Source organism: Dryobates pubescens, chromosome 36 (assembly GCF_014839835.1).
Source record: "Dryobates pubescens isolate bDryPub1 chromosome 36, bDryPub1.pri, whole genome shotgun sequence".
NCBI lineage: Eukaryota > Metazoa > Chordata > Aves > Piciformes > Picidae > Dryobates > Dryobates pubescens.
Genome location: NC_071647.1, coordinates 3,330,129 through 3,354,908, shown reverse-complemented (window position 1 = coordinate 3,354,908; position 24,780 = coordinate 3,330,129). Strand labels below are relative to the sequence as shown.

General features: G+C 61.5%; 1 protein-coding gene across 9 annotated transcripts; it reads left to right on the top strand.

Annotated features, from left to right (window-relative positions):
- The first annotated feature begins 1,974 nt into the window (after positions 1–1,974).
- Positions 1,975–23,207, top strand: UBTF (upstream binding transcription factor). 9 transcript variants are annotated; one of them, XM_054176820.1, is made up of 22 exons: positions 1,975–2,310; positions 5,958–6,090; positions 10,025–10,200; positions 10,471–10,554; positions 11,461–11,616; positions 12,361–12,425; positions 13,102–13,222; positions 13,758–13,868; positions 14,180–14,313; positions 15,564–15,705; positions 16,218–16,259; positions 16,976–17,089; positions 17,233–17,388; positions 18,059–18,214; positions 19,016–19,126; positions 19,210–19,298; positions 19,497–19,686; positions 19,943–19,990; positions 20,814–20,882; positions 21,257–21,403; positions 22,269–22,379; positions 22,834–23,207. In XM_054176820.1, the coding sequence occupies exons 2-22, from the start codon at positions 6,033–6,035 to the stop codon at positions 22,951–22,953; spliced, it is 2,400 nt and encodes a 799-aa protein (XP_054032795.1). In that variant the 5' UTR covers positions 1,975–2,310; positions 5,958–6,032; the 3' UTR covers positions 22,954–23,207. The 9 variants fall into 9 exon arrangements, with proteins under 9 accessions (XP_054032795.1, XP_054032799.1, XP_054032794.1 ...); XM_054176824.1 differs by having other exon boundaries at positions 1,975–2,514; positions 13,102–13,210; XM_054176819.1 differs by having other exon boundaries at positions 1,975–2,514.
- Positions 23,208–24,780: the final 1,573 nt, after the last annotated feature.

The following is a 24,780-nucleotide window of genomic DNA, read 5'->3' as shown; positions in this document are numbered from 1 at the left end:
GCCGCTGCCGGCTGGCGCGGGGCTTGGTGCACCTCGGAGGCTGTGCCTGCTGGAGGCAGGACCGTGGGACGTGGCGGAGAGGCTGGCCGGCCATCCAGCTGGCTGTCCGGGCTTGACTGATCCTTCCTTTGGGAATTACGCCCAAAGAAAACACTTTGCGAACCCACCCCCCAGATGAAACACCACGCTCCCTCCCCCCCCCCCAGCTTGGGTTGGAAGGGGGCGGTGGGGGGGTCAACTGCACCCAGATTTGGGGATTAGTTTTTACCTCTTGCATATAACACCAGGGGGGGAAAAAAACCTTCCTGGATCTGGGCCATTTTGTGGCAGCCGGCTGGGAAGCTGCCCACAGTCAGCGCCAGGACCTGATCCTGCCCTCCCAGGCCTCATCCTACACCCCTTGACGCGGGGGTCCCCACCACCTCCCGCTGCTCCCCCTTATCCTCGCGGCAGGTGCCTGCCGGGGCTGCCTGACCCGGCCTAGCTGTGCAGATGGCCGAAGCTCGCCGGTAGCGAACGGGCAGCCACTGGCACGCTGAGGGCCGAAGCTCACCGGCAGTGTGCATGGGCTGCCGGTAGCACGCAGCCAGCCAGGGTTTGCCGGTAGTGCGCAAGCCGTCGGTAGCAGGCGGGCGGCCGGGGCTCGGCTCACACGGGCAGCCCGGCAGCAAGGCGGGCGGCCGGGGCTCGGCTCACACGGGCAGCCCGGCAGCGAGGCGGGCGGCCGGGGCTCGGCTCACACGGGCAGCCCGGCAGCGAGGCGGGCGGCCGGGGCTCGGCTCACACGGGCAGCCCGGCAGCGAGGCGGGCGGCCGGGGCTCGGCTCACACGGGCAGCCCGGCAGCGAGGCGGGCGGCCGGGGCTCGGCAGTAGCGCACGGGCAGCCCGGCAGCAAGGCGGGCGGCCGGGGCTCGGCTCACACGGGCAGCCCGGCAGCGAGGCGGACGGCCGGGGCTCGGCTCACACGGGCAGCCCGGCAGCGAGGCGGGCGGCCGGGGCTCGGCTCACACGGGCAGCCCGGCAGCGAGGCGGGCGGCCGGGGCTCGGCAGTAGCGCACGGGCAGCCGGGAAGGTGCCGGTGGCCTGGAGCAGCCGCAGCGTGTGTTGGCCTAGCAGCATAGCGTGCGAGCAGTCCCGGTTAGCCCGGTTAGCGTTGGGGGTGGCCGGCTGGGTACAGGCAGGCTGGGGATGGCCGGTAATTTGCAGGCAGCTCGGGATGGCCGGTAATTTGCAGGCAGCTGCCCGGCCGGGATTGGCTGCGGGGAATGACGCCCAGCACAACAAAGGTGGAGTTGGAGAAATTGCATTAAAAAAAATTAAGAGAGAGAGAGAAGAGAAAAGGGAGAAGGGAGCGAAGGAAAGGAGGAAATTCCACCCCCCCCTGCCCCCCCGCCAGGAAAACCCCCACCGGGGGCCGTGTCCCGGGGCGGGCGGGGAGCGCAGCCCCAGCCCGGAGGGGACCCACCGAACGGGGCGGGAGGCGGCTCGGCTTCCGTCCCCCCCCCCCCAATCCCTCCTCCTCCGTTTCTTCCCCCTCCACCCCTCCGCTTCCCCCCCCCGCCTCCTCCTCTCCCCCTTTTCTTCCCCCCCCGCCTCGCGTCCCCCAACTCTCTGCTTCCCCCCACCCCCCGTTTTCCAACCCCTCGCTTCCCCCCCAACCCCTTCGCTTCACCCTTCTGCTTTTTACCCTCCCCCCCTTATTTTTCCTTTCTTCCCCCCCCCACTTATTTTTTCCCCCTCCTTTCATCCCCCCCTTTCTCTCCTCTATTTTTTAATGTATTTTTTCCCCTTCCCCCCCCCCCCCGTTTTTTTTTTTATGCAAACGCCGGGTGAGGATTGTTGCACATGTAAGGAGATTTTTTTTTCCTCTCCCTTTCCCCCCCTTTCCCTCCTCTCTCCTTCCTCCTCCTCCTCCTCTTTTTTTTTTTTTTTTCCTCTCTCCTTTTTTTTTTTTTCCTCCCTCCTTTCTCGCCACAGTGTTGCAAAAGCAAAGAGCAATAAAAAAACACGGCGGGGGAAAAAAGCAAGCGGGCGGCGGGGCGGCCCGACCCGGCTCGGTTTACCGCTCGGGGAGCGGCGGAGGCCGGCGGCGGACCCCGGTGCTCAGAGCCCGGCTGATTGGAAGGAGCAAAACGCAGCGCGATGGAGGCGGGGGAAAGCGCGATCGTCTCTGCGGGGACTGGAGCGCGTCCACGCCCGGGGCCAGCGCTGCAGAGCTGGCCGCCGTTCAACCGCCGCTCTGCTTCCCCGCCCCGGCCCCACCGAACCCCGGCCCCGCCGAGCTCTTCCGAGCCCGCGGGCCCCCCGCAGGTACGTGTCCCCGTGGCCGAGAACCGCCGCCGCCGCCGTGCTTTGAGTCCCCGTGTCCCCGCCGCCCCGGGTTCGCCATTCGCCGCCCGCCCGCTCGCTCCGCCGGTGGGGCTGGAGGAGGCGCTTTGTTCCTCCCCGGGCTCCCGCCGCCGCCGCCGCTGCTGCTGCTGCTGCTACTCCCGCCGCCGCCGCGCACCAGGCTCGGTAAGGCGCCGCCGCCGCTCCGCCGGGAAACGGGGCTTCGTACCCCATTATGCCCCCGAAAGCGCGGGATTTAGGGGTTTTTCAGGAGAAAGATGACGATATTTTTTTACATAAAGGGCTGGTTTTCGCGCAGGCCCCGCGGGCAGGAAGCCGCCGCCGCCGCTCGCTCGCCTGCCCGGGCCCCGCTCCGCCGCGGCGGGGGGCACCGCGCTGGGGCTCGGGGCGGGGGGGAGCGCAGGGCTCGGCGGCCTCGGTGTGTGCCCCCCCACCCCACCCCCCCCTCCTCCCCTTTTTCTCCCTCCTTTTCCCTTCCCTTCCCTCTCCTCCTCCTCGCTCCCTCCCTCCTTCCCGCTCGCCCTCCCTCCCTCCCCGGTGCCGCAGCTGGATTTCGGGGGCAGGCTTCCAGCGCTGGGCGGTTGTTTTTCCCCAGCCCCGGTGAGTCCCGCGCCGCGGCGGGGAAGCTCCGCGCCGCGCTCCGCCGGCTGCGTGCCCGGGCTCGTCCGCTACCCACCCCCCCAACCTCCGTTTATCTCCCCCCAATCTTCCCCTCCTTATATTTTATCCCTCGTCTTATTTTTTCTCCTCTTATTTTGCTTTTATATTTTTTCCTTCCTTTTTTATTTTCCCTCCCCCCCCCCTCCCTGTCTGTCCCCCCCCCCCCTTCTTTCTTCCTTTCTTCCCTCCGGACCGGGGCTCCAGCCCCCCGCTGGGTGGGTGGGTGTTTCTGGGCTCGAGGAGGGGTCGCGGAGGGGGTGTGTGTGTGTGTGTGAGTGTGGAGAAGAAGAAGGGAGGAGGGGGCGGCGGTGGTGGTGGTGGTGGGGAAAAGCGGAGGGAGGAGGAGGGGGAAAGGATTGGGTAGGAGCCGCTCCCCGGGGGTCGGTGCGGGGAGGTCGCGCTGCCCTCGCCCGGCTCGCTGCAGCTGCCCGGCCGCCCCCAGCCGGGCATCCCCGCCCCCCCTTCCCCCTCCTCCTCCTCCTTCTTCTTCTCCTTCCCCCAGCGGCTCCGGCGCCGGGGCTGGGGCTGCGGCGGCTCGGCTGGAGCTCCCCCCTCTCTCTCCTTCCCTCCCTCCCTCCTCCTTCTTCCACCACCACCACCTCCTCCTCCCTTCTCTCCTCTCCTCCTCCTCCCCCCCGTTTAGCAGCCCGGAGAGGTGGGTTTGTCTCGGCTTTATAACCGCGCCGGCTGCACGGGTGGAGGGGAAGGAACGGCGGGCGGAGGCGGGCGCAGCCCGGCCATTGTGTGCCGCGGCGGAGAGCGGCCGGTAACGATGGCAGGATGGCGGATGGGGATGCTGGGAGGAGGAGGAGGATGAAGGGGAGGGGGTGGTGGTGAAGCCGCGCTGCATCGCATCGCGCCGGGGGGCCGGGGGAGCGGAGAGGGGCCGGGGGATCTCCGCTCCCCTGGCCCCCCGGCCTCGCCTTCTCCATTGTCTGCCCGGGGGTTGTGGAGAGGGTGGGGGAGGAAAGCGGCGGAACGCGGCTCGCTGGCGCCCGGGTGGGAACCGGGGGCGGGAGGGGACCGGGGAGGCGCCGCCGGGGCCGCCCGCGCTCGGTCCCACCCGGTTCCTGCTGCCTGGCGGAGGAGGAGACTGGAGCTGGCCGGCGGCGCAGGGCATGTGCGGGCTCCCCGCCTCCGCCCCACGGCCCGGCCCCTTCCTCCCCCGCCTCCTCCTCCTCCTTCTTACACCCCACACCCCACCCCCCCCCTCCTTTAAGGCGCAGGATCCGGTCCCCCCCTCCCCCGGGGGGGATCCCGCAACCTCCCCCCACCCCCCCCGGGGGGATCCCTCTGCGCGCGCAGCGCGATCGCCCCCGCCACGCCCCGCGATGATCCGATGGATCCCTCCCCCTGCCACGATCCCGCCTTCCCCAGCTGCTTACCCCCCCAGCCCCCCCCCGCACCGCTCCCCCGGGGCGATCCCCGGTCGCCCACCCCCGGGGGTTGGGCTGATCCAGCCCTGGAGGGATCCCGGATCCACCCTCCTCGCCCTCGCCGAGGCTCATCCCACGCTGGGGGCGATCCCAGCGCTCAACGTGCTTCCAGGTCCCACCCCCACGACCTGCTAGGGTCTGGCCGTACCCGGGGGGGGTTCTCCCATCCAGCTTCCGAGGGGGTCGCACACCCAGCCCCTGGGGGCTGATCCAGCCCCCGAAGGCTCATCCCACGCTGGGGACGATCACCTCTCAAGGTAGCCTCAGAACCCCCTTCCCCCAGGGGCTAATCTGACCCCCGCGGTGGTTCCCCAACTGCCCAGGGGAGGTCTTCCCTGGTCCCTTCCGGGGGCTCAACTCCCCCCAGGCCCTGAAGGCTCATCCCCCCCCCCCCCCGAGCGATCCTTGTTTCTCTCTCAGGGCGTAGGTAGGGCCTGCACCCCCCGGGTGCCCCCCAGGAGCTGACCACCACTCCCCAGCCGATCCTCCATCCCTCATGTGGCCTGGGGTGTCCCCAGAGTCTCCCTCTGGGTGATCCTTCTTCAGACCTAGGGCCTGGATCCACCCCCCCCGGAGCCTTCCCGGGTCCCAGCTCTCTCCTGGGACCCCTGCATGAGCCCCAGGCCGGGCTCCCCTTCCCCAAGCCTGGGGCCTGTCCCCATCCCGGGGACGGTTCCTGATGCCCTGGGCCTGTCCCCTCCAGGGCGATCCACCCTGCTAGGCCTCCCCCTGTAGCTCTGGGGTGCCCCCACCGAGGCCTTTCGCCCACTCCCCTCCACTCAGGGTGGTCTTTCACCATGGAGCTATGAGATCCTTGCCCTGGCATCTGGGAGGATCCTTCCCCTAGAACCTCCCTGTTGAAATATTCCCCTCTAGCTTGCTCTCCCCTCCCTGGGGGGCTGCTGGACCCCTGCTCCCCCAGGTGTGTGGGAGTCTTTCCGTGAAGCCCCCCAGACAGGCACCCCCCAAGCTGCTGTGGATCTGGGGGATCCCTCTCTCCTCCAAAGACCTCTGTGGATCTGTGGCTTCCTCACCTCGGAGACTCCTCTTTGGCTGGGGAGAGGTCAAGCTCCCTTGGGGAGATCCCTTGCAACCCTCTTGGCTCACATCCTCTTGACCCTGAGTCTATGGATCCCACCTCAGGGACCCCCCCTGAACCCTTCTCCCCTCAGATCTGTGGGGAACCCTCGTAAGATCCTGCACCGCTCCCCACCTTGGGGACATCCTGAACCTTTCTTCCCTGCCCCTTTTCTGCCTCCCCAACCAGACTGTGGGGGGGGATCACACCACCATTCAGGACCCCCTAGATCACCGAGATTCCCCCAGGCTCCCACCTTAGCCCCCTGCCTCCCCTCCAGACCTCACCAGGCTGCTTTTGGGGGCGCACCCAGCACCTCCATCGTCTCGGGACAGGGCTTGGGGAGGGGCTGACACCCTTAGGTGAGGTCCTCCAAACCTGATAGGTTCCCCCAGCGTGGGCTAATGCTGAGGGGGTTCCTCCTTTGCTTGCAGAGCCGAGCGGGTGGGAGAGACCTTGGGTAGCGCCAGGCAGCCGGCGGCACCGTCCTGGGCGCAGGCAGGTGGAGGATGAACGGCGAAGCCGAGTGCCCTGCAGACCTGGAAATGACAGCTCCCAAAAACCAAGGTGAGATCCCATCTCCCCCCCCCCCCGCCCCCACCCCAGGGATCCCCAGGGAATGCTGCTGCCACCTTAAAAGACCCAAAATAATAAACCCCCACGGGACAGCCCTTTTGTCCTTGGGATGGAGGAGCCGTGATCCCAGCAGGGTGGGGATTTGGCTGTCCTGATCCCGGGGTGGGGGGCAATGGATATGTGTGTGAGTGCATGGCAAATTCCCTCCTCTATCCCCACCCCACCCCCAGCATGGAGGATGCTCTTTTTGGCTGGCTGGCACTGCAGGGCGAGGGCGGAGGGCTGGCACAAAGAGGTGCTGCCTTCACCGATCACATCTGGGCTGCATTAAAAGCTGAGCTGTTTGTTACCTTGGGCCTCAGGCTTCCAGACCCTGGGATGACATCAGAGGTTCAAGCTTTTATTGGAAAAGAAGGAGGAAAACAAGGGGAAGGAAAAGAAGGGGGGGGGGGGAATACAAAAGGAAAAAGGGATGTTTTGTTTTGGGCAGAGGGGATCATAAGTATCAGTCAGGGCTGGAAGGGACCACAGGGATCATGTAGTTCCAACAGATAACGTTACCCCAGCACCCCAAAAGCTCCTCCTTAAGGCCCTTTCAGCCCTCCCCAGCCCTGCTGGACCCCCTGTTTGCCCTGGCTGGCTGCAGTGGGATCGTTGCCCCGAGCGACCCCGGCCTCAGCACGTGTCCCTCCGTGGGTCTTGAGCTGGATTTAATTACACCGGGGCAGCTTTCCTAATATAGCCCCAGCCCCGCCGCTGCCAGGAGAGCCAGGGATAAATCGGTCCCAGGGCACAGACAGCCCCATTCATCTTGCTGGGTGAACTCCCCCGTTCCCCCTGCTGCTTTTTGGCAACCCCCAGCTGGAGGTGGGGAGCAGGGCACTGGAGGGTGCCGCACTTGGGGTCCCCCTTGTCCTCCCGGAGTGGGGTTTTTCGGTGGGGAGGTTTCTGCAGTTTCTTGGCGTTTCCCTGTGGGTTGTGGTTAGTTTGGATGACTGCTGGGTTGGTGGGGGTGGGAGGGGAGGGATGGGGGTCATGCAGGGCCAAAGGTTTTGAGAGGTTCCTGTGTTGGAGGAGGGAAACTGAGGCGTGAGGCTTGTTGATGGGAGCAAATTTAAGGGGGGAGGTCATCTTCCCCACTTGGTTTCTGTGGCTGTGCTGCTCTGGGGTTTGTTTTTTCTCCTCCTGATTTCTGCAAGTAAAAATTGGCATCAGCTTCACAGCCCAGCTCTGCCTCCTTGGTCTTTGGAGGCAGGAGAGGGAGCTGGAACACGGTTGGGAAAAATAGGAAGGCAAAATTTTGGGCTTGGTGCCTCCCCCACCCCGGCTCTGATCTCCCCTGAGGCACTGGTAGGGGTTTCCTGTCTCCCCCTTCATGATGTTTTGAGGCTCTGAAGTTGGGAATGTGGAGACATGTCCAGAGCTGCTGGACTCTCTGCTTTATAGGGGGGCTCTTTCCATTTTTCACACTCCCCCCTTCCCCCCTCATTGATCCCTAATGGACCTGATAAGGTAACTGTGGAGACCAGCCAGATCCCAGACTGTTCCTGCCCCAGCTCCCCACCTTTACAGGCTCAGGTGAACAGGGTGGGAGAGCGGTCCTGACTGTGCTCCCCTGACTCTGGCTGTGGCTCCCAGGTGTCTTTTAACAACCCTTGTCCAGATCTGGGGTTCAGGGGGCGTTTACCCTTCACTGGACTGATGCAGAGGCAGAAGCAGAGGTGGTGTTTGCATGCGTGCTGAGTTAGAGCAGAGGGAGAGCTGCAGCGGTTCTGGGAGCTTGTTCTCGTTCCTGGAGATGGAAGGAGAGAGTTGCTCCCCTCAATTCCATCCTGGGCTGTGCTGTCCCCATCTCACCAGCATGCTCTGTGTCCCTTGGCAGCTCTGAACACCCCAGCCCTCACCTGGCAGAGATGTGGGGCAGGGAGTGCCATGGAGAGTGGGTCCTGTGCCCGGAAAGTCCTTGGGCTTGGTGCCCTTCCCAGGCTGAAGCAGACAGGGCTGCTTTGGTCTCCTCTGCTCCTCCTCCAGCCCATCCCTAGGGAGCTCTCTTTCTGCTCCCAGGCCCTGCTGCCTTTCCCCAGGGCCGCCCAGCTGCAGAGCACCCAGAGCTCCTCTCCCTGGCTGCTGCAGAAGCTCAGAGCAGAGAGCCCAGCACAGGAATTCCCCTGGCAGGGAGGCAGCTCCAGAGTGGTGCTGGATGGGATGTTTGGTGCTGGGATATCCTGCCTGCTGCCTGTCCCAGCATGGGCTGCTGCCTGTCCTGGCCTCCTGAATGCCCCAGGCTGCCCAGCTTTGCCTCGTGCTCGTCCTGCCATCCCAGCAGCTTGTCCCTGTGGGAGCTGGGGACGCTCCTCCTGGCAGTTTGGGAGATGTTGGGGTGATAGAACCATCACCCCTACACCATCAGGGACCTCCCTGGGAGATGGGTGGTGCTGTGCTGGGCTCTGCACCTCCTGGCTTTCTGATCTCTGAGCTTTGACCTTGGCAGAGGTCAACATGGAGCTGGGTGATGGGAAGGCTCTCCCATTAGAAGGAAAAGTAGCGCTGTGGGGGGGATCCCATCGCTCCAGATAGATCTTTTCCACTTGGGAAGCAGCTTTCCCTGTTTCCTCCTGGGCTGGAGGGAGTGTGGCTCCTATCTCCCTCCTCAGGGTTTCGCTCCCGTGCGTAAGAAGCGGCCCCGCTGCTCCCTCCCGGCAGAACCACCTCCTTATCTGATGGTGGCCCTGGGATGAGCCAGTCGCTCTGGTTTGCACCCAGTGGATTTTCTAGCTCTGCTCCGATTGTTTTGGCCTGCAGAAAGTTGCTCCAGGCTGGTGGGAGCAGCCACATGCCTTTGATCTTTAATCTCGAGAGGCAGCACGTGGAGATTACGTGTCCCGGCGTGTGGCCCGGAGCGGCACACTGGGACCTGTAGTCCCTAATCCCTGATGGGAAGGCTGCCTGGCCCAGGGGCTGTGGTGCCTGTGCCCTGCCTGGCCCAGGGGCTGTGGTGCCTGTGCCCTGCCTGGCCCAGGGGCTGTGGTGCCTGTGCCCTGCCTGGCCCAGGGGCTGTGGTCCCTGTGTCCTGCCTGGCCCAGGGGCTGTGGTCCCTGTGTCCTGCCTGCCCCAGAAGCTGTGGTCCCTGTGTCCTGCCTGCCCCAGAAGCTGTGGTCCCTGTGTCCTGCCTGCCCCAGGGGCTGGGGTCCCTGTAGCCTGCCATGCCCTGCCTGCCCTGGGAGCTGCGGTGCCTGTGCTCTGCCTGTCCTGGGAGCTGTGGTGCCTGTGCCCTGTCTGCCTCAGGGGCTGTGGTCCCTGTAGCCTGCCATGCCCTGCCTGCCCCAGGGGCTGTGGTCCCTGTAGCCTGCTATGCCCTGCCCGCCCCAGGCGCCGCAGTGCCCGTGCCCTGCCGCCCCGGGCGCCGCGGTGCCCGTGCTCTGCCTGTCCTGGGAGCTGCGGTGCCCGTGCCCTGCCTGTCCTGGGAGCTGCAGTGCCCATGCCCTGCCTGGCCTGGGAGCTGTGGTGCCTGTGCCCTGTCTGCCTCAGGGGCTGTGGTCCCTGTAGCCTGCCATGCCCTGCCTGCCCCAGGGGCTGTGGTCCCTGTGTCCTTCCTGCCCCAGGGGCTGTGGTCCCTGTAGCCTGCTATGCCCTGCCCGCCCCGGGCGCCGCGGTGCCCGTGCCCTGCCTGTCCTGGGAGCTGCAGTGCCCATGCCCTGCCTGTCCTGGGAGCTGTGGTGCCTGTGCCCTGTCTGCCTCAGGGGCTGTGGTCCCTGTAGCGTGCTATGCCCTGCCCGCCCCGGGCGCCGCGGTGCCCGTGCCCTGCCGCCCCGGGCGCCGCAGTGCCCGTGCCCTGCCGCCCCGGGAGCCGCGGTGCCCGTGCCCTGCCGCCCCGGGCGCCGCGGTGCCCGTGCCCTGCTGCTGAGGCTGTGTGTTTGCTGCCCAGACCGCTGGTCTCAGGAGGACATGCTGACCCTGCTGGAGTGCATGAGGAACAACCTGCCCTCCAACGACGGCAGCAAGTTCAAAACCACCGAGTCCCACCTGGACTGGGAGAAAGTGGCTTTCAAGGATTTCTCGGGGGAGATGTGCAAGATGAAGTGGATGGAGATCTCTAACGAGGTAACCAAGGACCAGGCATCCAGGGACCTTCCAGGGCTGTTTGAGTCACCCAAGCTCAGCACCTCCGCTCCTCAGCCCGCGACGCTGACGTCATTTTGCTGCCGTTGGCGTTGTGGATCCTTTGGAGGCGGTGGGGCAGGGTGTTGGCTTGGTGGCATCATGAATCCCTGTGGGTTTGTGCCGTGCCCAGCATGGCCTGGTGCTGAGTAGGGATCTGCCCTGTCCCCCCTGCACAGCCTGTTCACGTTGTGGCCCTTCCTTACCCTGCAGGTGAGGAAGTTTCGGACTCTGACAGAGCTCATTATGGACGCTGAAGAGCACGTGAAGAATCCCTACAAGGGCAAGAAGCTCAAGGTACCAAGAAGGAATGAGGATCAATCCCTAAAGGGCACCTCAGGCAGGGTGCTATCACCCATGTGGCACCTCAGACCAGTGTGGCTCTGCCACCAGAGCCCCTGCAGGCACCTCACAGCCCGTAATCCCCACGGCTGACTGCCCAAGGCTCTGCAGGCCATGGGCTCTGGGCCTGGGCCAAGTCCAGGGTACATTTAATATGGCTGGCAGTGGTGCTGGCAGCCTGCATCCAAGTTTAGCACCAGAGGGGGTCGGGAAGCTGCTCTCCTGTTCCTGGCTTGCCAGGTCAGGTGGGTGCTGCTTTCAGCTGGGCAGCCCCAGGGCAGCCAGGGTTCTAGCCCGGAGGTTGGTCCTATTCCCTCCTCCTGCCTCAGTTTCCCCTCCTGCTGCACAGCTGCTCTGTGCCAACAGCTCTGGGTGGCTGGAGGCTGCTCCTGGGATACCCAGCCCTGGCATATTGTAGTTCCTGGGGAAGAGAGCCCTTGTTGAGTGTAAGCAGTTCCATCTAAACATGAGGAGGAACTTCTTAATGTAAGGGTGACAGAGCCCTGGAGCAGGCTGCCCAGAGAGGTGGTGGAGTCTCCATCTCGAGACATTCAAAACCCACCTGAACATGTTCCTGTGTGACCTGCTCTAGGAGATCCTGCCTTGGCAGGGGGGTTGGACTTGGTGATCTCCAGAGGTCCCTTCCAGCCCCTCCCATTCTGTGACTGTTCCCAGGGGGTTTGCCCCTCTTGCCTGCCACGCTGGAGGGTTCCCATCTCAGGGAGCTGCATCACCAGTGAGGCTGGATGGAAGCAGCACCCCTAATACTGGGGGGAGCTGGGAGCTGGTGGGATTTGGCTGTGCCCTCTGCTGTGCTGCCAGTGCCAACACTCAGTGCCTGCCACTCTGCTGTCTCCCCAGAAACACCCTGACTTCCCCAAGAAGCCCCTGACTCCCTATTTCCGCTTCTTCATGGAGAAGCGAGCCAAATATGCCAAGCTTCACCCCGAAATGAGCAACCTGGATCTCACCAAGATCCTGTCCAAGAAATACAAGGAGCTTCCTGAGAAGAAAAAGGTACAGGGAAGGGGAAAGGGAATCAGGAAGATCCTCCTCATCTGAGTGCCTCTGTGTGCTGGGCTCTGTGTGCCCAGCTCTCCCAGTAAAACCAGGAGAGCCCAGCCTTGAGCTGGTGTGGGTTTAACCCAGCTCTCGATGGGAGAAGCCCAGGTGCTTGTTTAGTCCTGTCAGACCAGTCCTGTCCCTGGCCTGGTTGCCAGGATCTGTGGGGTGGAGGCTGGCTGGGTCTGTCCATGGGTCCAGATCTGGATGGTGACTTTGCTGTGGGGTGGATCCATATTAATGCTGCCTTTAAATCACACACCCTGGCCCAGCGAGGGATGGAGGAGCAGGCTCTGCTCCAAGCCATGGGAGATGCTGGGAGGAGAGCTGCCCATCTCACCTCCAGCTCTGGAGGTGGCCTTGGCTTTGGCCAGAGGCCAGGCAGGTGTTTTAGGTGCCCCAGCTCGCAGTCTGGATGGACTTACCACCAGAAGGAGAGTTCCAGGGCACAAAGCCCTGCTGTACCCTCTTGCACAAGGCTTTCCAGAGCTGCTTGGGTGCAAGGAGAAGGGGGAGAGCCTGCCTCTGTATCCATGGGAGAACTGGGGGCTTTAGGACCAGTCTGATGGGCTGGGGAGCCCTTGAGTCCCTTTGAGGGTCGTGGGTGCCCAGCTGACAGGGTCCACAGGGATGTCTTTGCCTGCCTGTTCCCTGGTGCTGATGTCCCTCTCCACCTCCCTGGTGGCCTTGTGTCCCCAGATGAAATACATCCAGGACTTCCAGCGAGAGAAGCAGGAGTTTGAGAGGAACCTGGCGAGGTTCAGGTGAGCAGCCAGCCCCTCTGTGTCACCCCAGGTAGACCAAATCCCCCCTCCTGTGTGTAGCTCACTGAGGAAGGCCGGATGGGCACTGCAGCTTGAGGGCAGAATGTAATGGGGTGGGGGAAAAAAATGGTGCTGGGGAAAAAAAAAGGAAGGAAAAGGTGCTGAGAGCAGGCCTCCAGCTGGGAAACTGGGGGAAGAGAGCTGAGGACCATGCATGCTCTGAGGGTTAGGGTCTTGAAGGAGAGGACCCATCCCAAGGAGGCTTGGACGGATGACCCTTGAGGTCCCTTTCAGCCTGGGATTCTGTGACAGGAGCCCTGCTGCCAGCACTGCAGAAAGCTGAAGTGACTACCCCATTCCTCCCAAACCTTCCCTTTGGATGTGGTCACTGTGACCCAGGTGGATGCTGCTCCAGGGATGCAGCCCTGCCCAAACCCAGCAGAGAGAATGCTTTTAGCCACTGCTTCCCAAGAAGGACAGACCCCAATCCCTAGACCCCTTCCTGCTCTTTTGGGACTCGTCCCCCCTCACCCCAGCATCTGAGCCCATGGAGGCTCAGCCCTGCAGTGAAGATTGGAGAGGTTTAGGGGGAAGGTTTAGTTTGCTTTAGGGATGCTTTCCTTCTACCTACAACCTCCCTAACATTCTCCCTTGCCCACCTCCCTGCCGGGTAAAGGGAAGACCACCCGGACCTCATCCAGAACGCCAAGAAATCCGACGTCCCTGAGAAGCCCAAGACCCCCCAGCAGCTGTGGTACAACCACGAGAAGAAGATCTACTTGAAAGTGCGTCCAGATGTGAGTAGGGTGGGTGGGAGTGTGTGTGTGTGAGCGTGGAGGGGTCCTGCCCCCCGCTGCTGCGGGCAGAGGAGGGGGAAAGGAGAGAAGCGTTGTAGCAGGGCCGGGAGGGGCACGGGCTGGAGGACACCGCTTAGGAGCAACCCGGACCCGGAGGTAAGGAAAGGGCTCAGCACGTCTGGAGAAGAGGCTCGGGGCTACAGACCCCACTTTTTGCCTGCAGTGGAAGGGGTGACCACAGCCTGAGTCAGGGCAGGAAGAAGGTTCCCAGCAGACAGAACCACCTCTGGCCACGGCCCTCACCCACACGCACGCCCCCTGCCCCGGCCACGAGCTCTGCTCGCAGCCACCCCGCGGCCCCGAGCTGGGTGCCACGGGGGTGAGGTGATCAACCTGACTATTTTTGCATCCCTTTTTTAATGAATTTTTTTCCTTTTTTCTTTTTTTTTTTTTTTTTTTTCCCCCCTTCCTATTTTTACCTCTTCTTTTTGTGGGTTTTACCCCTCTGCCCTCACCTCTGGCTTTGGGTTTTCAGGCCACCACGAAGGAGGTGAAAGAGTCGCTGGGCAAGCAGTGGTCTCAACTCTCCGATAAAAAGAGGCTGAAATGGATTCATAAGGCCCTGGAACAGCGGAAGGAGTACGAGGTAGGGAGCAGCCTCACCCATTCCCCCCCTCCACACTCGTCCCTGTGTTCACTCTGAGCCACTCTGCCTCAGGGCCACAGCCACCAGCTGCTAGCCAGCCTCACTCAATAGCCAGTGTCGGGGTTCAGCCAGGTCCCTGCAGGTCCCTAGTGAGTCTGAGCCCTGCCTCCTCCAGTGAGCTTTGGGGAAAGGCAGAAGTACTCCTGGGGAGAGAGGATTAGGGCAATGGTTGGCTTCTCGTTCCTCCTCCTCTGGCCCCCAGCCAGGCGGGGATCGGAGCCCCTCTCCTGACTGCTCTCCACCCTCTGCAGGAGATCATGAGGGACTACATCCAGAAGCACCCCGAGCTGAACATCAGCGAGGAGGGCATCACCCGCTCCACCCTCACCAAGGCCGAGCGCCAGCTCAAGGACAAGTTCGATGGACGACCTACAAAGCCACCTCCGTGAGTCCTGCCCCCTCCTGAGCTGTCCCTGCAGGGTCCTGGCCAGCCTGGGTGCACACTGGTTCTTGCTGACAAGGAAAATGGAGCTTGGAGAGCCCTGATCTTTTCTGGGACTGTGGGCACAGGCTGTTGATGACTCTGGAGTCACCATCCCTGGAGGTGTCTAGGAAGAGCCTGGCTGAGGCACTTGGTGCCATGGTTTAGTTGATCAGGTGGTGTTGGGTGATAGGTTGGACTTGATGGTCTCAAAGGTCTTTTTCAACCTGGTCTGGTCTATTCTATCCTATCCTATTCCATTCTATCCTATCCTATTCCATTCTATCCTATCCTATTCCATTCTATCCTATCCTATTCCATTCTATTCTATCCTATCCTATTCCATTCTATCCTATCTTATTCCATCCTATCCTATCCTATCCTATCCTATCCTATCCTATCCTATCCTATCCTATCCTATCCTATCCTATTCCATTCCATTCCATTCCATTCCATTCCATTCCATTCCATTCCATCCTATCCTATCCTATCCTATCCTATCCTATCCTATCCTATCCTATCCTATCCTATCCTATCCTATCCTATCCTATTCCATTCTATTCTATCCTATCCTATTTAAACTGATCCTTGACCTGGACCAGAAATGAGGCTGTTCAGCCTGGAGAAAAAGAGGCTGAGAGAGAGACCTTGTGGCTCTTTACAGCGCCTTGAAAGGAGGTTGGAGCCAGGTGGAGCCATGGAACAAGTGACAGGATGAGAGGAAATGGCCTCAAGCTGTGCCAGGGGAGGTTTAGGTTGGTCAGGAGGAGCAATTTCTTCCCCAAAAGGGTTGTCAAGGTCCCGTCCAGGCTGTCCTGTGCAGTGGTGGAGTCCCCATCCCTGGAGGGCTTTCAGAGCTGTGGAGATGTGGTGCTGAGGGCCATGGCTAAGTGGTGACCCGGCAGTGCTGGGTTTTACTGGTTGCACTCAGTGATCTGAAAGGTCTCTTCCAACCCACACAACTCTGATTCTATGAAATGCACACTGAGTACACACCTGGGGGAGGTTTCTGGTGGTGCTGCATGCTCCAGAGGAGGGGCAACCCCCTCTAGCTTCCCTCAAATCCAAACACCTCTGGCACAGCACTTCAGTGCCTGGTACACTCCAGGGGGCATTTTGGGGGGAGGGTCTTTCCCAAGACCCTCCTTAGCTCTGCAGAGAGGACATGAGCAGGACAGGTTGTCCCTAATGCTGGGTCCCTCCTGGGGTTGCAGGAACAGCTACTCCCTGTACTGTGCAGAGCTGATGGCCAACATGAAAGACGTGCCCAGCACCGAGCGGATGGTGCTGTGCAGCCAGCAGTGGAAGCTGCTCTCCCAGAAGGAAAAGGATGCCTACCACAAAAAGTGTGACCAGGTGAGGGCCCAAGGGTGGACAGACAGGTGGACAGGTAGGGGGGGTAGCAGTGCTGTGGGGAGGGAAGATGAGGATAGGAGAGCTTGGGCTACAAAAGATGCTGGAAATGAGCTCCTCACCCTTCCTCAGTGCCTGTTGTGCCAGGGGAGATTTAGTTGGACACGAGGAACAATTTCTTCCCCAAAAGAGTTGTCAAGGCCTGGCTCAGGCTGCCCTGGGCAGGGGGGGAGTCCCCATCCCTGGAGGGGTTTCAAAGCTGTGGAGCTGTGGTGCTGAGGGCCATGGGTTGGTGGTGACCTGGCAGTGCTGAGTTAATGGTTGGACTCAATGTCCTTAAAGGTCTTTTCCAATCCAAGCAATTCCATGATGGTCCCTACCCCCCAGTCCATGTGTGTGGGACCAGCAGATGCTGAGGAGGGTGGGGAGGGGGTTGAGACTGGGTCAGGGACTGCATGAGGCAGGGCTAGACTGGGGGGGTGTCTCTGTGTAACCACTCATCTCTCTCCCTCCAGAAAAAGAAAGACTACGAGATCGAGCTCCTCCGCTTCCTGGAGGTGAGTGCCATGGGGGTGCCTGGGTCATGGGTGCTGGAGACCCCAAACCTGGGGAGGGGCTGAGCTGGGTTAAACAGGAGCTGCACTGATGCTGTCCTCACCTACCCCCCCCCAAAACGTGTCAGGGCCCAGCCATATATGGTGTGCAGAGATGTTTGTGCATAGCCTTGACCCTTCCCCAGCTGCCCTGCTGCCTGACCCAGTGCTTTCCAGTTGGGCACTGGGAGGTGGAGACCGGAAGGGAAGTTGGGGCTGAGCAGAGGGCTGATGCCGGAGGTGGAGGTGGGGTTGAGGCTGTGGCTGAGCAGGCAGCTCTGTCTCTCACTTCCTTCCCCCAGCTGAGCTGTAGGTGGGGGGAGCTACACCAAGGCCACCCCAGCACCCTGCTCGGTCCCCAGGCGGATGTGACACGACCCTGGCAAGGGCAGGAGGTGGAAAACCCAGGGGTGTGTGCCCACATCTGGCCACCTGTCCCCTCTGTCTTCACAGAGAGGAAGCTGATGAGACTGAGCCAGGGAGGGGACAGAGCTGGGGAAGAGGGACATTGCCCAGTGAGGGGAGTGACACAGGCGTGGGGACACCCAGGCTGCACACCCAGGCTTGCAGTGCCTGATGTTGGCCCTGGCTGGGGCGGCTTTTGGATCGGGACAACCGAGCGTGTTAGTTCCCCCCTACTGCACCCCATCTTAGCCTGTGTCTCCTCCTGTGCCACCCAGAGCCTACCTGAGGAGGAGCAGCAGCGGGTGCTAGGTGAAGAGAAGATGCTGGGCAGCAACCGGAAAGGGGCAACGAGTCCTGCGTCCAAAAAGTCCTCACCGGAGACCGGCAAGGTGAGACCCGCAGCTGGGGGCACGTGGGATGGGGCGCTGGGGGGGCTCTGCCCCTCGCTTCTTCCATCTGCTGGGGTTGGAGGCTAGCAGCGGGAGGCAGGTCCCTGTGTGGGCTCAGCCACGGCCCCATGTGTGCCCCCCAGGCCAGCTCAGAGAAGCCCAAGCGGCCGATCTCGGCCATGTTCATCTTCTCGGAGGAGAAGCGGAAGCAGCTGCAGGAGGAGCGGCCGGAGCTGTCGGAGAGCGAGCTGACCCGGCTGCTGGCCCGCATGTGGAACGACCTCTCTGAGAAGAAGAAGGTTGGTGCCTTCCTCAACCCTTCTCCCCCATCCTGGGCATCTCCAGGGAGCGCTGCCTGCCCTTGTCACAGAGTCAGCCAGGTTGGAGGAGACCTCCGAGTTCATCAAGTCCAACTGATCACCCAGCCCTGTCTCACCAACTTAGACCATGGCACTAAGTGCCTCCTCCAGTCTCCTCTTAAACACCTCTAGGGATGTTGGCCCCACCACCTCCCTGAGCAGCACATCCCAAAGGGCAGCTTCTCTTTCTGGGAAGAACTTCTTTCTAAGATCAAGCCTAAACTTCCCCCTGCACAGCTTGAGACTCTGTCCTCACGCTGAGAGGGGCTTTGTTACCCCCAGACCACCACAACTCAGGGATGGTTGTCCTCAGGAGCATCATCACAGCTGGTGGCCACACCAGGGGGACCACGAGCTGTGCTCTCTCCTTCTCATGACCCAGCAGCTTAAGAGGCCTTGGAAGGTCCTCAAGCCTCAGTTTAAAGCCTTGATTGCTTTCTTAGTAGGGTAGGAGTCTTAAGATGTGGGTGTGCATGTTTGGGAGGGCTGCTGGTGCTGCCCTGGGGACAGCCCTGGGGGAGGCTGCGGTGTCCTGCTTGTGCTTGGTGGCTGTGGGCTTGTGCTCAGGTGGCTTTGGTGCCCCTTCACCCCCACCCTGCCCCCTGTGCAGGCCAAGTACAAAGCGCGAGAGGCGGCGATGAAGGCGCAGTCAGAGAAGAAGCACAGCTCAGATAAAGAGGAGCGTGGGAAGCTGCCAGAGTCCCCCAAGACAGCTGAGGAGATCTGGCAGCAGAGCGTCATTGGGGACTACCTGGCTCGTTTCAAGGTGAGGAGTGGGCTGGGAGAGGAATCCCAGAGTCCCAGCATGGTGAGGATTGGCAGGGACCTCTAGAGAGCATCCAGTCCAACCCCCCTGCAGGGCACCCACAGCAGCTTGCTCAGGATCACAATGGCCAGGGGGGTTTGAAAGCTCTCCAGAGAAGGAGACTCCACAACCTCTCTGGGCAGCCTGCTCCAGGGCTCTGAACCTTCACACCAAAGAATTTTCTCCTCCTGTTTAGATGGAACCTCCTGGGTTCCAGTTTGTGCCCATTGCCCCTTGTCCTGTCACTGAGCACTGAGAAGAATCTGGCCCCAGCCTCTTGCCCTCCAGCCTTTAGATACTGATAAATCACAGAACCACAGAATGGTTTGGGTTGGAAGGGACCTTAAAGATCATCCAGTTCCAACCCTGCCATGGGCAGGGACAGCTTCCACCAGCCCAGGTTGTTCAAGGCCTCATGCAACCTAGCTTTGAACATCTCCAGGGAGGGGATATCCACAACCTCCCTGGGAAGCCTGTTCCAGTGTCTCACCACCCTCACTAAAGAATTTCATCCAGATCTCCAGTCTCAATCTCCCCTCTTCCAGCCTAAAAACCTTACCCCCATATAAATATGCTGGAAGTGGGATCATCACTCCTTGCACCTTCTGCCCTGCTTTCACACACAAAGCAGCAGGGAGCTGGGGCTGGGTGCCGTGTGGAGGGCATCAGGGGCTGGCAGAGGATTGGGTTGGGTGCCTCATGGTCCCTGGGGTAGCACCCTGGGCATCTTGAGTACATCTGACTCGGCTGTTTGTGCCACAGAACGACCGGGGAAAGGCACTAAAGGCCATGGAGGCCACCTGGAACAACATGGAGAAGAAGGAGAAGCTGATGTGGATCAAGAAAGCAGCAGAGGATCAGAAGCGATACGAGGTGGGTCCCTGCCTCTTCTTGCCCTGCTCCTGCAGCCCATGCTGGCCCTGGCCCCCCTGACTCCTCTTTCCTCTCTGGCTCAGAGGGAGCTGAGCGAAATGCGAGCTCCTCCGTGCTCCACCAACTCTACCAAGAAGATGAAGTTCCAGGGAGAGCCCAAGAAACCTCCCATGTGAGTACCTGGGCTCCAAACAGCTGCGTCTGGCTGGCACGAAAGAACCTGGGGGGTGCGGAGGAAGCGTGGGGCTGGGCTGTGCTGGGGAAGGAGGATGGGTGGATGGTGGTTGGGGTGGGGGCTGTGTGGGGGACACTTTCTGCTTCCTCCACGTGCCCTGCCTGAGCTGAGCCTTTGCTCTCCTCCTGCCTGCAGGAACGGTTACCAGAAGTTCTCTCAGGAGCTGCTGTCCAACGGGGAGCTGAACCACCTGCCGCTGAAGGAGCGGATGGTGGAGATCGGCAGCCGCTGGCAGCGCATCTCCCAGGGCCAGAAGGACCACTACAAAAAACTGGCAGAGGAGCAGCAGAAGCAGTACAAGGTGCACCTCGACATCTGGCTCAAGGTGAGTGCTGACCCCCATGGGGAGCACTGGGTGTGGAGTTGGGGGGGGACCAGTTGTTCTTGGGCTTTGCTCGCAGCCTTCCTCTGGGAACCTGCCAGCTGCAAGCCCTTTCTGTATGTTTTGGGGCTTTCTAACTTAAAAGGCCTTTTACAATTGTGTGTGTGTTGGGGGGATGTGCCCTGTGCTGGAGTTCTTCCCCTCACTGTCCCCCACTTCAGCCCTCTCTGGTCCCTGACCATCTCTCCTGTCTCTGCAGAGCCTCTCACCCCAGGAGCGAGCTGCCTACAAGGAACACACTTCCAATGTGAGTATCAAGAGATATGGAATAGAAGTAGGGTAGGGTAGGATAGGGTAGGGTAGGGTAGGGTAGGGTAGGATAGGATAGAATAGAATAGAATAGAATAGAATAGAATAGAATAGAATAGAATAGAATAGAATAGAATAGAATAGAATAGAATAGAATTGAATTAACCAGGTTGGAAAAGACCTTTGAGATCAAGTCCAACCTATCACCCAGCACCATCTGATCAACTAAACCCTGGCACCAAGTGCCTCATCCAGGCTCCTCTTAAACATCTCCAAGTGATGGTGGCTCCACTACCTCCCTGGGCAGCACATTCCCATGGCCAGTCTCTCTTTCTGGGAAGAGCTCCTTCCTAACATCCAGCCTAAACCTCCCCTGGCACAGCTTGAGACTGTGTCCTCTTGTTCTGGTGCTGCTTGCCTGGCAGAAGAGACCAACCCCCACCTGGCTCCAACCTCCCAGCAGGGAGTTGCAGAGAGCAAGAAGGTCTCCCCTGAGCCTCCTCTTCTGCAGGCTAAGCAACCCCAGCTCCCTCAGCCTCTCCTCACAGGGCCCCAGCTTTGTTGCCCCTCTCTGGACACATTCCAACAACTTAACCTCTTTCCTAAGTTGAGGTGCCCAGAACTGGACACAGTACTCAAGGTGTGGCCTAACCCAGTGCTGGCCTGGAGGGAACCTGGGGTGGGAGGCCCTGGGTGAGACGAGCTGTGCAGGAGAGCCCCTCAGCCCCATCAAATGGGTTTGTTCCCTTGGGCACTGGGAAGTCACCAAGCTTGAGCCCCCCCAGCTCTGAATGGGTTTGTTTTGTTGCCTCTCCCTGCAGAAGCGCAAGAGCATGGGGAAGATCCGGGGGCCCAACCCCAAGATGAAGCCAACGATGCAGTCCAAGTCGGTGAGTGCAGCACGATGGCCACGCTGGGGACATCCAGCAGCTTCCTCCCTTGGGGAGGATGCCCCAGGGGCACCCACACCTCTCGCTCGAGGCTGCCTGCCCTGTCCTTCAATCAAGGACCCTTCTCAGATCTGTACTCAATCTCCCCAGATCTGTGCTCAAAACCCACCCAGGTCTGGTTTTGCCCCCCTCAGTCTGCGGTGTCCCCTCGCGCCCACCCCAGGAGCCTGTTTTGGGGTCTCCCAGCTGCTGGGTGGGAGCCACCTTGGGGGCTGCAGGAACCCCAAGGCTGGTGGCCGAGGATGGGGCGTTGCACCCATGGGTACTGGTATCCTGGGGTGCCCACCTGTGACCGGCCCCTTGCCACCCCACAGGAGTCAGAGGATGACGATGACGAAGAAGAGGAGGAGGAAGACGACGACGACGACGACGATGACGACGATGACAACGGCGACTCGTCGGAGGAAGGCGGCGACTCCTCGGAGTCCAGCAGCGAGGAGGAGAGCGAGGATGGGGATGAGGTGAGGCTGTAGGGCCTGTGCCACGGGGAGGGCAGTGGGGCCAGCCCGGGCCCTGCTCCGCTCCTGTACCACTCTCTCTGTGCCCCCACTCGACCCCCTCACCCTCCTCCGGGGTTGAGGGAAGCCTGCACCCAGGCTCAGATAGGAGCAGGGCAGAGGAGCTCCTGGGAAACCAGGAGGGCAACATAGAATTGTAGAATGCTAGGGGCTGGAAGGGACCTCTAGAGATCATCCAGTCCAACCCCCCTGCCAAAGCAGGGTCACCTAGGGCAGGTCACACAGAAACACATCCAGGTGGGTTTTGAAAGTCTGCAGAGAAGGAGGCTCCACAACCTCTCTGGGCAGCCTGCTCCAGGGCTCCAGCACCCTCACAGTAAAGAAGTTTCTCCTCATGTTGAGGTGGAGCCTCCTGTGTTCCAGCTTGTACCCATGGCTCCTTGTCTTGTCACTGGGCACCACCACAAAGAGCCTGGCACCTTCATCCTGACACCCACCCCTCAGATATCGACCAGATCCTCCTCTCAGCCTTCTCTTCGCCAGTCTCAACAGCCCCAGGGCTCTCAGCCTTACTTCACAGGAGAGATGCTGCAGTCCCTTCACCCCGGGGAAGGGGCACAAGCTCACCACTGCCCTCTCCCTCCCCTGCCATCCCCGGGGAGGGTGCGAGGAGCAGCCGCGGGGGCGTAGCTAGGAGCAGCCTGGGGACGGAGACAGGGGAGGGCTGGGGGGAGGGTTGGGAGGAGGGGGAGGGGTTGTGTAGATCCCAACTTTGCCTCCCTCCCCACAAAAGCGAGCAGAGAAAAAAAATCTCCTGTCTCTTTCCTGCTGGAGATTCTGAGTCTGGTCTGGGCTCGGTTTGCGCCAGTGTGAATGCCAGCAGGGTCAAAGCTTTGCACCGGTGCAACTGAAAGCAGCCTTGGCTGGATGGCGCTGGGGCCAGACACCGTGTCCGTGCCTCGTGCTCCCCCCGGGACAGGTGAGGTGTTTGACCCCCCCCCTTCCCGCCTCTTCCTTCCCCGGCTTTAGAGGAGGGGAAAGCGAGGCAGGAGGCGGCTTTGGGTCCCCTACCTCGGAGCGGTGGTAGCGAGGCAGTGGCAGAGGTGAGGGCAGCAGGACCCCCGCGCGCTGCTCCGGCAGGCTCCCGGCGCACACGGCCCTCCCCCAGCAGCTTCAGCCCCGGCGTCCCGCACCACCGCCCCCCAGCTCAGTCCTTGCAGGCTTATTCCCCTCTCCACTCCCCCATCCCCTTCATCTCCGGCCCCGGAGGGAGGGATGAGGTTGCTCCCCATGAGGTTGCTCTGCTGGTTTTGTGCTGCAGTGGGGGAGGTGAGCAGGGAGCAAAGGGAAGCTGGCAGCCAAGGCTTCCCTCTCGCCCTGCTCTTAACCTCCCCATCCTCTCTGCCTGCTCCCCCCCCCCGCCCCCACTGCAGAACGACGAGGATGATGAGGACGAGGATGATGAGGACGAAGATGACAACGACTCGGAGGGCAGCAGCAGTTCCTCCTCCTCCTCGGGGGACTCCTCCTCCCCCGACTCTGACTCCAACTGACCCAGCCACGCTCTTAGTAACGTCGTTTGGTTTCTCGGTTTCAGTCCCAAATCCTCCCCGCCTCGGCCCCCCCACAAACCCTCACGTCCTCCTCTTCCTCCAGCCCCTCCAAGTGAGCTGCCAGCCCCTGCAGGACCCCCCCAAACCTGGGGAGCAGGAGCTGAAAGGAACCCTCTGCCAAGCTCACACCACGGAGGGGGAGCTGGGAGCTGCTCCCCACCACGTGCTGGAAGGGGAGATAAGAAGCAGGGGGGGAAGGGGGGAGGGAACTCTTCCCCCCCCAAACACCCTCAAATCCTTCCCACCCCCCCTTTACCGAGGAGGAGGGGGGGGGGATGGGGGGCCACGATTCTTTTTTTGTTGTTGTTGCTGTTCTTTTTTGGAGATTTCATTCTTTTTTTGGAGGGTCTCCCTGTCCTCAACCCCTTCACCCCCTTGCTACCAGCTCTGGACTTTATAGAAACAAAACAAAACACAGGAAAAAAAACAACAAAACCCCAATCCCTTCTCCCCCCCCGCCCCCACCCCCATTGTTTTTTATTCAAACCCCCCCAAATGGATTAAAAACCCAACCCCCCCCCCCCGCAGACCCTCCTGGCCTGCCCCAGGCAGCAGGCGTGGAGCATGAGCAAGAGTTGCTCAGGACTCAAGCTGTTGGGACAATGTCTCTTTCACCCCCACCCCCCTTTTTCTTCTCTACACCATCCCCCCTGCCCCTCCAAACTCTCAGCGTCTTGGGGGGGGGGGACACCACCACCCCCACCCCCCTCAAAACACAACCAACCGACCCTTGTACAGTCTGGAAGCTGCACCAGGAGCTCCCCCCCCCCCCCCAAACCCAGCCCAAACCCCAGGACCTCTGCATCCACGGCACTTGGGAACGTCGGCCACGGACCCCACCCCCCAGCCCCGGCGTGGCCCCATGGAGTGTGGTGGAGGGAGGGGGTGGGCGGGGGGGGGGGGTGGGGCGGGTAGGCACGGGGGATGGATGGATGGATTTGGGGGGGGGGGAGGGGAGGGGGAGTTTCGTGGGGGGAGGGGGGGAAGCGTGCGTGTGTGTGTATGTGTGTGGGAGCGTGTGGGGGGGGTGGGGTTAGAGGGGGTGGGGGAGGCTGCTCCTCTCCCCCTCCCCATGCCTGGTGACCAAGTGGGGGGGTGGGGGGGTGAGGGGGGGGGGTGGGGCACGGGGGTGCTGCCGGGCCCCCCCCTCCCCCCGCGTGCTGTCGGTGGTTGTTGTGCCGTTTGTATTTTATTTTATTCTTTTTGTCGGTGTCGTTTTTTTGGTTTTTGTTTGGTTTTGGTTTTTTGGTTTTTTTTTCCTTTTTATAAAACGAGAAAGAGTCAGCTTTTTTTTTTTTTTTTTTCCCCTCGACCCCCCCCCTCCCCCCCCTTTCTCCTTCCCCCCTCCCCCAATTCCATCCCCATTCCCTCCCCCCCCCCCCCCCCCAATTCCATCCCCTCTCCCACGTCTCCACCTCTGGTGAAGCTGCTCCTCTCCCTTTGCCCACACTCCCCAGGTACCCCCCCACCCCAATTTGCACCCCACCCACCCCCGGGGGGGTGTTTTGCTCGTCTCCCCCTCCCCTCTTCCCCTCCCCCCCCCAGCTATATTGTAAATACTGATGCGGTTTGGGTTTATCTGGCGGGGGGGGGGGACGCTGCCCCCCCAGGAGGGGGATGGGGCTGCAGGGACCAGGGTGGGTGCAGGGGGGTGGGGAGGGGACTGGTGGCACATATCTGGGCCCGCCCCCCCCTCCCCCTTATTTTTATAGCAGACACAAGCACCAGCAATCCCACAGGTTCCTGTGGTGTCCCCTTCTCCCCACC

Coding starts and splice junctions, on each gene's coding strand:
- UBTF (XM_054176820.1), top strand. CDS start 6,033: ATGAACGGCGAAGCCGAGTGCCCTGCAGACCTGGAAATGACAGCTCCC. Junction 19,127..19,209: donor AGGATCAGAAGCGATACGAG/GTGGGTCCCTGC, acceptor TCTCTGGCTCAG/AGGGAGCTGAGCGAAATGCG. Junction 20,883..21,256: donor CAACGATGCAGTCCAAGTCG/GTGAGTGCAGCA, acceptor GCCACCCCACAG/GAGTCAGAGGATGACGATGA.